The sequence below is a fragment of the Lytechinus pictus genome, chromosome 4 (genome assembly GCF_037042905.1).
Source record: "Lytechinus pictus isolate F3 Inbred chromosome 4, Lp3.0, whole genome shotgun sequence".
NCBI lineage: Eukaryota > Metazoa > Echinodermata > Echinoidea > Temnopleuroida > Toxopneustidae > Lytechinus > Lytechinus pictus.
Genome location: NC_087248.1, coordinates 23,489,557 through 23,502,429, shown reverse-complemented (window position 1 = coordinate 23,502,429; position 12,873 = coordinate 23,489,557). Strand labels below are relative to the sequence as shown.

General features: G+C 41.9%; 1 protein-coding gene across 1 annotated transcript in view; it reads left to right on the top strand.

Moving 5' to 3' along the window:
• Nucleotides 1-12,873, top strand: part of LOC129258797 (dystrophin-like) — an 87,786-nt gene that overhangs the window by 48,229 nt on the left and 26,684 nt on the right. The window contains exons 14-26 of the mRNA XM_064097994.1: nucleotides 202-384; nucleotides 945-1,298; nucleotides 1,967-2,054; nucleotides 2,610-2,854; nucleotides 3,506-3,835; nucleotides 4,210-4,425; nucleotides 4,883-4,996; nucleotides 5,264-5,477; nucleotides 6,561-6,676; nucleotides 7,498-7,782; nucleotides 11,084-11,236; nucleotides 11,766-11,927; nucleotides 12,474-12,602. Of these exons, the coding sequence (XP_063954064.1) occupies nucleotides 202-384; nucleotides 945-1,298; nucleotides 1,967-2,054; nucleotides 2,610-2,854; nucleotides 3,506-3,835; nucleotides 4,210-4,425; nucleotides 4,883-4,996; nucleotides 5,264-5,477; nucleotides 6,561-6,676; nucleotides 7,498-7,782; nucleotides 11,084-11,236; nucleotides 11,766-11,927; nucleotides 12,474-12,602 (2,589 nt within the window). The remainder of the gene's footprint in view (nucleotides 1-201; nucleotides 385-944; nucleotides 1,299-1,966; nucleotides 2,055-2,609; nucleotides 2,855-3,505; nucleotides 3,836-4,209; nucleotides 4,426-4,882; nucleotides 4,997-5,263; nucleotides 5,478-6,560; nucleotides 6,677-7,497; nucleotides 7,783-11,083; nucleotides 11,237-11,765; nucleotides 11,928-12,473; nucleotides 12,603-12,873) is intronic.

Sequence of the window (12,873 nt, the reverse complement as noted above, 5' to 3'; positions counted from 1 at the left end):
GTTCACACATGACCTTCTGTATGTAATTTGGGTTCTTGATCTATCAAAGTTCTTAGTGAGATTTTACAATGACAAGAGCTTGGACTTTTGCATGGTGAGGCAGTAATGCCTTATTTGATACAGTATTTTATCATAGGGAAGTAGCTCATCCAGGAGTTCCTATTCTTTGAGTTTGTGATCTGTTTTGTTTCCACACTTAAGGCCCTGGAACAGGAGCTTGAGCTGCAGCACGGTGAGTTTGGTCGTCTGAACACACTGGCTCAGAACATTGTACAACACCTTGATGAAGACCATCCTGGAGTGTCCAACATCCAGACTGCCTTAGAGGAGTTCTCACAGCGATGGGACAGCATCGTCCAGCAGATGGAGAACCAGTCCAAAGTGGTGAGTGTTCTAATCACTTCTTGTTCATGTTCTTCCTGTTCTTCTTCTTCTTGTTCTCTTGCTTCTTGTTTTTGTTTGTGGTCTGCCTTTACTCTGCTGCCTTCTTCCGCTTCCATTTCCTCTTCCCTTTCCCTGCCTTCTTTCTCTGCTTTTCATAATTTCCCTTTCTGCCCTCTTCCTCTTCTTTGTCTTTTCTCTCTGTCTCCTACTCATCCTCATTCTTCTCCTTCTTCTTCTCCTCCACCTCCTCCTCCTCCACCTCCTCGTTCTTCTCCCTCTCCTCCACCTTCTTCTTCTTCACCTCCTCTTCCTTCTTCTCCTCCACCTCCTCCCTTTCCTCCACCTCTTTCTCCTTCTCCTCCACCTTCTTCATCTTCTCCACCTCCTCCTTCTTTTCCTCCTCCTCCTTCTTCTCCTTCTCTGAATCCTTCATTGTCATCTCTGCCTTCATCCACTCCTAGTTTATGCCCTTATTTGCTTGACTTGTTCCTCTTGCTCATGCCCTATGCCTTTCTAAAGCGTTTAGGCAGCTTCATAATGATTGTAACACATCTCTGCAGGTTGCCGACAGTGGCTTCAGCCTCAACGCCGTGCCCATCACCGATGAGATCAACTCCACCGCCATGACCACCACCTATGCTCAGAACGATGCGGTCGTCACGGAAACCCTCGTCACCAAGACCATCCACCAGACCGTCCATGTATCCTCTCCTTCCCCCGACTCCTCGGTGACTCCTCCCCTGCTTGGCCTGGCCAAGAAGAGGACCAGTGAGGACAGCGAGTTGAGGCAGCGGTTCGACGGGGAGCTGGGCAGTCTGGTGGCGTGGGTGGAGGACACCGAGCAGAAGATCATGTCCGAGGATGAACCGACCCCGGACACTCCCGACCTCGATCTGTGCAAGACAATTTATGAGGTAAGTTAAGAGTTGAATTTGATTTAAAATTACCTGAGCAAGTGATACTCTCGACCTTGATCTGTGCAAGACAATTTAGGAGGTGAGATTAAAAATGAATGGAAAAATAACAATCTTAGTTTTTATTGATTTTCATGATTTTATAACATGAAAACAATGATCGTACAAAAATCGAAAGTGAATCAATACATCAACCAGAAATGAATCAAACAAATAAGCCAATCGGTTAAAGGTAGTGGGTCATGTTTAAACCTCCAGATAAGACTAGATGTAATACAATTATATTGAGAGATTCAAAATTCATTAGCCAGGGTAATAAAGGAGTGCCTTGAGCACCTGACAAGGTGAAATGAGTGCTATACAAACACCCTCTTATTATCATTATCTGACATCCTTTCTTGCTTTTGATTGGCTCAGAGTCACTGTTACCATGGTAACTGTCAGAGAAAACATCCAGCAAGTTTGTTCATGAAATGCTTCCCTGATCTCTGCAGTGCTAACTGAACTTTACTACATGTAATTTCATTTGATCTGAATGTATGTAAATGAAGCAAATATGATTAAACCGATGTGAAATGACCTGAAATGAACTGAAATCATATGTCATTTCTCAATTTCTCTTCTAATTTTCTTGCATCTTTTCCTCTGTTTTGTTCTTATTATGTCAGAACCTTGACCATGATTGGGAGGAAAGGAAAAGTAGGGCGAAGACAGTATCAGAGCTTGCTGATAAGCTGATAGATCTCACCAATGAAGGTAAGATGTAAGATTGGGTGTACGTCCATCTATCCATCTGTCTTTTCATCCAACTGTTTGTCCGGCTGTCTGTACGTCTGCCTTTCCTTCCTTCCATCCATCTGTTCATTCTCCCATCTGTTTCTTGTTCTCGCGACAACTCAAGAACCATTTGACAGATCAACTTCAAACTTGGTCCAACTGTGCTTACAAAAGAGACAATGATTTGATTAGTTTCTGGGTATCAAGGTTAAAGGTCAAAGATGACAGAAGTCATAACATAACCCAAAAGTATCTTGTTCTCACTATAACCAAAAGACCATTTGAGAATTCACCTTGGCTCATGGTTGTATATGGGAGTGGTGATGATCATGAGGTTAAAGGTCATGAAGATCAATGAATATATTTTTCTTGTGGTAAATAAATGGACCATTTGAGGGTTCAACTTCAAACTTGGCTCATGTATGTGTCATATCTTTGCATCTATGCGAGCAATTGCTTGGACGGAATGTATTTTACAAAAGTCATTAAACTTGAATCTTATTCTGACATAAAACACCTTTCCTCAATCTGTAGATGGCACCTCACCAGAGCAAATCCAGCATTCGGTGAAGAGTTTCCAGAATCGCTGGAACGACATCCACCTGATGCTGGAGGACCGGAAGCGCAAGCTGGACCAGGCGGTGCGCCACCAGGAGTTTGAAACGGAGCTGAAGCGATTGCAGAAGGCCGTGGAACCCATCCAGCAGTGGCTTGACGAGGACCTGGGACCAGTCGCCGATGATTTGCAGAGGATCAAGATGCAACTAGACCAGTGCAGGGTTAGTGTTGTTAGGCCGTGTCGATTTTCATTTGTATTTGCATTTGTGTTAGTCTCCATATCTACATCATATTAGCTTGTTTCATTGCATTCTGTTTGACCAAAGACGCAAATGTGTGGGCCAGGCCTATGGCTTCATCACATCCAATTCTGTCATGGTCTGGCGAGATGCCGTGGCTGAGTGGTCTAAGGCGCCCAACTTCACCATGAAAGTCAGGGGTTCGATTCTCGGTACGGCCCTTGATCAAGACATTTTTGTATTCATTGCTCTTTTATCTTGCATCAAATAAATTGAAATTTCTTTATGCATTATTGATATAAATGTGTGCATGTGTCATAAATCGCTAGCAGAGGATTAGGTTATAACTGTTCTTGTGATCAGTTTGGTTACCTGATAGGAGAAAAGGGATGATTGGGGGCATTTCTATTGAACATTCCCACAAACAGACGTGTTATTAGAAGGCAAACAATAAAACCAATAAATACCATGATAAATCATTGTTTTTTATGATCTATTGCACAGGTTTCCCACTGTTATACCCAACAACATCATCTGAAACTTTCTTTTATTAGCCAGAGATAAATAAAGAGTGTTGTTCTGAAGAAATTAATTGTGTCCTCTCACCCTGTCAACATTCATTCATCCATCCAGGCCAAACAGACTGAACTGTCCATCAACGCCAGCCACATGGAGCGACTGTCCACCTCCGCCGCGGCCCTGGTCACCTTCGACTCCACCCTCTCGCGCTCCACCAGCCGAGACCTCAAGGAGTTCCGCCACCTCTGGGACAGCATCCGGGAGCGCCTCGATGAGCGGGAGAAACTCCTGACGGAGGCGATGAACAGCGCCCCGCCTGCGCGGTATCTTGAAGCGCTGAGGGCACTCACCCAGTGGTTGGCCAGCGTCCAGGAGGCGCTGAAGGAGGAAGAGGTCTTTGTCTCCGATCTGGACGAACTGGAGGACCAGTTGCAAAGATACAAGGTATGGAGTATTGATGCGTGTTTGTTGACCCTAGTTTACAGAGTGAATGCCAACAGCTCAAAAGTTATGCTACATGTATAATCAACATTCCTCTTCATAAGTGAATCCATTTAGAAACTGTCTAATAATTTTGGTAAAGGGTCAGTAAAAAAATTGATTAAAAATGGTTTATTGGCAATTGGGGAAAGTTGTGTTGCAGCAAGAGGCTGAATGAAACGTGTTCAAAGAATGTGAATTTACATAGCTACTTACAAAACAATATCTAAGCGTACTGATAGTACAGGCAATAAAATGTGCATATCAATTAATAAATAACACAAATTATAAGTTACATTACATAATTCCTCCTCTGTACCTTCACTTTATCCATACAGGAGGTTGAAACAACCATCGGTGAGCAGCGTTCCAGCTACGACTATGTTAATAGGACGGGCAAGGAGCTTGTAGTGGCTGCCAGGACTTCTAAACAAGCTGAAAACATCCAGAAGGACGTAACTCAACTGAATAGAAACTGGGAAGATGTGACCAGGCTGTGTGAGGACAGAAAGGCGTTACTTGATAGGTCTATCAATGAGCTAAGACTGTGGTTGGTAAGTGAAGTCCCATTCATAGTATTCCATGTCATCATCAATCTTAAAATAATGATAAACATGAAAATGGTCTGAACCCTAACCCCCCCAGAAATGGGGGGGGGGGGAAGGAAAAGATTCACAAGTCTTAAGTGCTTTATTAGCAGTTCTGAATAAAATCAATATATTTAGCACTCATATCCACCTTATGTGTTCAAGGTGCTCCTTTATTACCCTGGCTAAGCTAGTCTATTTTTTCCGGTGCTCCCAGATTTTTCGAGGAATTGCTTCCTGCTGGTACCCATTCATCTCACCTGGGTTGAGTGCAGCACAGTGTGGATCAATTTTTTGCTGAAGAAAATCACGCCATGCCTGGGATTCGAACCCACGACCCTCTGTTTCAAAGTCCGAAGACTAATCCACTGGGCCACAAGCCTCCACAATATTATTATGTTTTTTTTCTTCCTCATTCTTCTAGGATGAAGTGAGCGGTCTAACCAGTTGGATGGATGACCTTGACGTGTTCTTCTCAGCGGAAGAGGTTGCCCTTGGTGATATGGATGTTCTCAAAGACCAACTAGATCAGAGCAAGGTATGTAGTGCTTATATGTCATAGTGAGTGATTTTTCGTAAAATAGCCTTAAAACGGACATACTGAAGCTTTTCGACATGCACTTGTCGCAATAAAATCACATGGATGACCAGAAAGCTAGAGCGAAACAATATATAATTGAACCGAAAGAGACAATGGATGCTAAATGGTGAGCTGTGATTGGCTCAAATGATTTTTTTTCTAGTGATGTTCATGATATATTTGATGAGACCTTAGTAATGTACACCAATGTCTTTCATTTCCCAGTGCCTTGAAGATGATATCAAAACCTTGCAGTCCAACATGGATAACATCCTTGAGACGGGAGAGCGACTGATTCGGGACGGTGACCCGGCCTTCTCGTCCCGCACCCGAGGAGAGCTCGATGACCTCCACCAGAGATGGAAGCGGGTCACGGGCCTCGCCGCGGAGCATCGGACGAACCTCACTGAAGCATACCAAAGATGTCAAACTCTGAAAGGTGAGTGTGTTTCTGCATTCTGATTTGCTGGTCCAACAAAATGAGACAGGAAGAGAATTAGGGAGGGAGGGAGGCGGGGGGGGGGGGGGCTTGGGAAGGGAGCAGTGGGGAGAGGAGAGACAAGCTACATAAACAGGCAATTTTTATTACCTAAATACTGAATATTATGAGAAAGAAAATAGAGAAGGAAGGAAGGAGGAAGGGAGAGAGATAGAGACAAAGAGCTACAGAAAATGACAAATACTACTCCCAAATATTGTAAATTTGGATTTAGATTACTCAATATACCCCCCCAAAAAAATTATATTCAAAAGGCAAGTCCACCCTAACAAAGTTATAGATTTGAATAAACAGCAAAATATCAGTTGATCAAAATGCTGGAAGTTTTCTAAAATAGTATGTAAAATGCCATCTTTTTTTATTTCTCATCTAATTTCAATAAAATTTGCTGTGTATGTTTTCTCACTTCTTTTCATTGAAATCAACTTTTTTGTTTGTTTGATGGACTTGCCCTTTGATGATGAATAAGATTGTAAACTCTAAATTGCTTGTTTGAGGAGGAGGAGGGGATGGACAAAAAAACCGGTGTGTTGGCTCAGTTGGTAGAGCGTCCGTCTCACAACCGGGAGGTCGGGGGTTCAAACCCCGGCCGCGTCAGACCAAAAGACGTTAAAAGATGGGAGTTGCTGCTACCCTGTTTGGCGTTCAACGATTAAAGGGATAGAGCCTCGTCGATCTGGCGCTGCACAGCGGCTGCCGCGGGCCCACGATCAATTGGGCAAAGCAAATTTTCGGAGTATTTCATTTCATGTCTATTTCGAACAATAAATTATGGATTTTCATTTTTTTTTTTTTCAAAGAAGACATGGAAGAGAAGTCGTGGAGGAGAGTAGAAGGGTTGGGGGTAAGATGGAGGATGCACCGAATCTTGCAAAGTGGAGGGAGGGGACAGGAGGGATTGCTGCGAGTGTGAGGTGAATCAGGCCACGCCCGTTCACGGTGAAAAATCTGGATTTAAAACTGGATTGATGATGACAATATTGTATTTTATGGGACTTTTTCTATACTTTTTTCCCTCGCTAGCTTACATGCAAGAGTTGACAGGCTGTTTAGATCGTTGTGAAGCGGACCTCGGTCCCAGCAAGAAGCTCTCCATCCAGGATCCAGCCGAGATCCAAACACAGCTTAAGAAATATTCCGTAAGTTGATGGATTTAACAAGGCATTTTCCTTATCTTTATTGTTTGTTGAATGAATTTTAGGTGGCTCTTCTACAATTAAAGTTGAGAAAGGGATGTTTTTAATGCTGTTATTTTTAGCCATGTATTCAGTGACTTTGTTACAAAGAGACTTGAAATTTCAAAGCTTCCTGGTGAAGTGGTCTCACCAAATTGACCAGTGCTAAGACCAGTGATCTGATCTGTAACCAGACTGATGTCTTTTTGGATCCCATACTTCAATATTTATGAAAGATGGCTCTAGTCCATGACCACAAATTCAGTTCCTGTGTCTTTACAAGGACCAACAAGTTTGCTGACATGTAATACAGAAGAAGACACTTGCCTTGTAATCAGAGCTTCACGTGTTCTACTTCCACCCCAGTCAAATGTCCTTTGTCACTAAAATGCTTTAACTCATTGATTGATGTGTGGTAGAGGGAGTCCTTTAACCATGTTCTAACCAATGCAGTCATAATTCAGGTGTGTTCTTTAGTTATCCTTGAATATTTTGACCCCCTTGCCCCGTTCTATCAAAGACCCAACATTTGCTCCTGCGATAATTGCTCCGGGCTTAATTTCGTCTAAGATGTGGGGTTAGGGTTAAAATTGCAATAGGGTTTATGTTAGGTTTAGGGTAGGGTAGGGTATAGTGTTAAACCCAGGGTTGAAGTTGGTCATTTGATTAGTGTGTGGAATTTAATGCGGAGCAATTGTCGCCGTAGCATATATCATCTAACCGTTCTGTCAAGGCCTATGTACCATCATGAGTCTTATGAGTCTTCACCATGTTTCTTTCTCTAGAGTGCCTTGGAGGAGCTTCAACTCAAAGAGAAGGTCGTCACCGACCTTCAGGAGGTCGCTGAAAAAATCAACCAAAGTTCAGAGGTCATGTCCTCGGTCGACAGGTGGACGGTGATGAAATCCCAGGTGGCTACAAAGCACAGTATCCTGTCCGATGCCTCCGGGAGTTGGAAGAAACTGAAGCAGATGCTGACGGAGGAAGTGATCTGGATGGACGGCTTTGAAAAGAAACTTGGGAACCCGTCCAGCAGTCTGGATGCAGAGGAGATATCGGAGGAGATTGATGTGAGTAAAGGAACTGTAGTGATGAGTACGCTGAAGATGGAGATGATGGTGGTGACGATGATGATGATGATGGTGGTGGTAGTGATGATGATGGTGATGATGATGATGGTGATGATGATGACGATGGTGATGGTGGTGGTAGCTATGGTGGTGGTGATGATTATGCTGATGATGAGGGTGATGATGATGATGATAATGATGATGATGACAATAAAAATGTTGACGATGATGCGGATGATGATGATGGTGACAATGATGTTGATGATAATGATAGTGATGATGATGGTGGAGATTGCAGTAATGATAATGATGTCAGTGATGCTGCTGCTGCTGATGTTGATAGTTACATGTAGATTGACGATATCATTAGTAAATGTGATCATTATGATGATGGATGACTTCTGTGATGAGTAGTTTAGGAATACTATTTGGGAGTTGTTTATCTCATTCATGAACATCTTTGAGGTGGGCCTAAATAGTAGTAGTCATCAAAACCCTAATGTTCTTTAATAAAAAAGTATGGGTATCAACCAAAAAATTACACGGGGGCGGCGGGCGAATTCGCCCCGAAAAGTCCAAAAAGAGCCCCGGAAAAGGGCTAAAAACATTCACACGAGGGCGACTGCAAAACTCATAATCGCCCCCGTCAACATTGGGAGCCAGCGCTGGGTAATCGAGTCTACCCGATTCTCAATGCCAGAGTCGGGGAGTCGACCCTGATCTCTGGAGACTCGAGTACCAAGCGGCGGCGGTTCTGAGATAAAAGGACTCGAGTCTTTGCCATGCTCTCTCATTCATGGACGAAAATCGGCCCCAGCGTCGACTCTCAGCGCCGAATCCAAGCACTGAGATATTAAAATAAATGTAGAATTTGGAGCTAGCTAGCTGAAGAGTGTATACTTCGAGCAGAACGTTTCTCTGCTTGGAGCCTGCAGTATTTATACCGTGTACATTAGGCTCAGTGTGCATGACTGCATGTGGTATGGGGATGCATCGTGTGCATTGTGTGTAGTGTGTATTTCTGTGTGTGTGACTGTAAAATGCCAGTCGAGACCACGTGCGTTGTGTTCAGCGACACTTGTGATTTGTATCATGAAAGTTAGTGTACTGGGATTTGTGTGTGGATTGTGTGAGAAGTTTGGTGAAGGTGTAAGATTTTGGGCGACTGGATAGATGATTGCTCCCCCCCCTCCCATTTATGTACACTCTCTAGCGTCGAGCTGCAGCCACCTATCTTGATCCTTCCCCCCAAAGCTTGTCTTTCCTCATTCCTTCTTTTTTTCCAAACTTTATTTCCCTATTATTCTTGTTAATTTCTCCTTTTACAAGTAATTCACTACGAATTTCATTATAATTTTAATGAAGTGTTTATCACCTCTTGTTTGTTTTTAAATATTTGTATATCTCTGTTCAAAACAAGAGTCTCGTCTATCCCTTATAAAAAAATCACGCTTTGATTTTTTTTTCTTTCATTCCAAAATCCCATTGATAACGTTGGCTTGCTAGTCTTAAATGGGAGTCTTGCCTATTGGAATATTGGCGAGAAGTTAATAAAAAAAATTATGTTATTGTTCTGTCAGTAATAAAAGTAGAGATTCAACTATGGATATTTTTCAGTCATATTTCATTTAATCTTAGTTATTTTAATCCAAACATTCATTTTTTTTTTCAATGATGTATTTCACCTTTGGCCAGTTCGCCATTTTCTTAAGTGACTGAAAACGTAGACTAGTCCCTTAATTCAGGGACATCGAACCCTCCACAATTTGTTTACACAACTTTCTTTGTCTCCGTCATGTATTGCACAATCTTGAGAAGCACATGTTTGGAAGGGAGTTGCCGCCCTTTTCATTCTGTCTTGGTTTGGCTGCCACATGGCCTCTCTCACTGTGTGGAGGAATTGGGTCGAAATTGCCAGTTTTGGTTCTGGTAGGCCTTTTTGTCATGAATCTGTGAAACTGATACGAACGCTTAACAATTCAATGACCTTCATGACATATATCATTATTTTGTATGAATAATTTTAAGTCTTTTTTTTAATGTGTCATTTAAATAACTTTCAGTCAAATATGTACGAAGGATATTTGTTCAACTTCATAACACTTGCAGGTATATTGTATGATAAAATAAATTACCTCAGAATTGTACAAATTCAGAACTTTCTTTTTCTTTTACATTGTCTTAAGACACGAATACAGAACTTTCTAGATTAATTTGACAAATAATGGGCTAAAACACTAATTAGTAAACACGCAAAGCTCATGCACGTCAACCAAGTATCAAACATTCAAACTTGGATTAAATCATGGAGGTTCTACCTCCATGATTTAATCTTAATAGGTCCGTATTAGGTCCATGAATCAACTCAGATATCGTTCAAGCACCAAAATCAATCTATCATCACAACACTAAAATCATAAACAATCACTTTGAAGAAACAATGCGAAGGTCAAACCACGGTGAAACATGTGCTGTGTGTGTTATCTTTGCAGTGAGTTGATCTTTGTGTGTGTGGTTTATGTTTGCAATGCAGTGAGTTGGATCTTGTGATGACTGGGGAAATGACCAGGGAGTTGGGAGAAGAACCGAAACAAGCGTACACCGAGATAAAGGTATCTAGTGTAGGGGCATAATTGAGGCGTTGTCTCAAAGCTCATTATCGGCGCTGGGAGTCGACTCTCTCTGGAACCGACGCCTGGGGCAAGAATCGGAGTCGACTCTCGCCAAGACTAGAACCGCCCAAGCCTACAGTGTGTAGTGTGTAAATTGAGGGGGAGACAAGGAAATATGTCATACTAATGATACTATCACATCTCCCCCTCAATTTTGTTTGTAAATAATGAAAATGTAACTGATGTTAAATTATACTGGAAGAAGAGACAGTAGAGTAGTAGACAAAATTCACTAGAATTATTAGAATAAATCAGTACATCTTGTTAAAGCAGAGCCTGCAGCAGAGCAGCCCTGCACTGCTGACCAGCATCCCTTCAATGTGGCACACACACACACACACACACACACACACACACACACACACCCATACACACCCTCACACACACACAAACGCAAAAAAGCCGCGAAATAGCTCCAGAAATTGTAGCCCTGGAAAGTGGTAAAAGAGCCCTGGAAAATGAAAAAGTAGCCCTGGAAAATTTTTAAGTTTCTCCAAAAAGAGCCCTGGAAAGAAAAAAAGTAATTTTTTGGTTGATGGGTATTAGGGAAAATACTACAAATAACAATTACCTGTCTGACTGATGATAATTTAATGATGATCACAAACAAATCTTTTCTATTCTTTCAGGCTCTGGAATCCACCGTTATGAAGCATGTTGGAGACAACAAAGACCTCATCACAGAGCTTGCTGATAACCTGATTGCCCAGGGCATAATGACTGTCACCATCGAAAGAGAAGTCAAGCAGTTCAAAGAAAGGACTGAAGAAATCTCTCAGCAGGTAAGATGAATATTCTTGATGGTGATAATGATGGTGGTGATGATGATGATGATGATGGTGATGATGATGAGGATGATGATGATGGTGATGTTGATGGTGATGTTGATGGTGATAATGATGGTGATGATGATGATGATGATGATGATGATGGTGATGATGATGATGATGGTGATGATGATGATGGTGATGATGATGATGATGGTGATGATGATGATGGTGATGATGATGGCGATGGTGATTGTGATCATGATGGTGATTACAATGTTGATGATAGTAGCAACGATGATGGTGGTGATTATGACATCAACGATTATTGTAATGATGATGCTGACAATCATATTGATGATGCTAATAAAAAGAGAATAATTCTGCTTTGATTATATTACATCATCCCATTGCTTATTGATAAAACGTGTGTTTGACTCTGACTGCCATCTTGTCTCTAGAAAAGTCAAACAAACCATCATTTCAATCCTAATTAATGAAACACATTTTTCACTTTCATTCTCTTATCCTTTGCCCACCCCAGGCCAAGACAAGACAAGAGAAACTAGAAAACAATGTCCAGCTTCTTCAGCGGCTTGAGAAGGACATGCTGACCCTTCAGAATTGGATATCTTCAGCTGACCGTACCCTCAATGCTCGTCTGACCGCTAGACTATCAGCCATCGATCTGCCTGATGAGTATGAGGTAAGGATGACCATTCTTTCTGTATTGCATAGTGCACATTGCATTTGTTTTAAGTTTTTATGTTGTCGAATAGGTAATGATTTTTATGAAAATTGCTGAAGTATGTTTTTTCAAATAGTGGCATTCTATTGTCAGAATTCCTGATTGACACATGTACAATAAGTTGTAGTTAGGAGTACAAAAAACACAAGTAACTTCTTAATTACAAATAAATCACGGCCTTCTTTAATTGTACATGTATGATCTAACTCACTTGGTCAATCAAATGCTGTTCTGTAAAAACGAAGTAAAAATTGGCACTATATTGATTAGGGAGAAAAATATTCTTTAACTATTGGTGATTGGTGGGGATTTTTACCTGATTGCTAAGAAAGCATGAATGCTTGTAAGCAAGCAACCAGAGGACCGACGGCTTAAGGTCCTCTCCGAAGGACCTGGTAATGAGGATTAATGCCTTACCAAAGGGCACTAGCGCACTAGGGATTATCTATCTAAGCGATGGTACTTGTAGAAGAGAATTGAAGATATTGTTTTCTTTCCTGACAGCAATGGAAGGTTGAACTGGACATGAGAGAAACTGAATTCATTAATATCAACACGAGGGCGCGAGCCCTGATGGAACAAACCGCTTCATCTGCAAATCAGAGACTACAGCAACAAGTGGAGATTCTTAGGGTAAGAACTTTTCACTGAGACTTATGGGGGGGCAACATGGTCTAGTGGTTATGACTCTCGTCTTTCAATCCGAGGGACGTGGGTTTGATTCCCAGCCATGGCATGTTTTCCTTCAACAAGAAATTAACCTACATTGTGCTGCACTCAACCCAGGTGAGGTGAATGGGTACCCAGTAGGAAGAAATTTCTTGAATGCCAGAGTGCCTATATAGGCAGCGCAGCTAAAGCCGGGATAGTAATAGCAGCGCTTTACATCATCATGCAAAAAGTG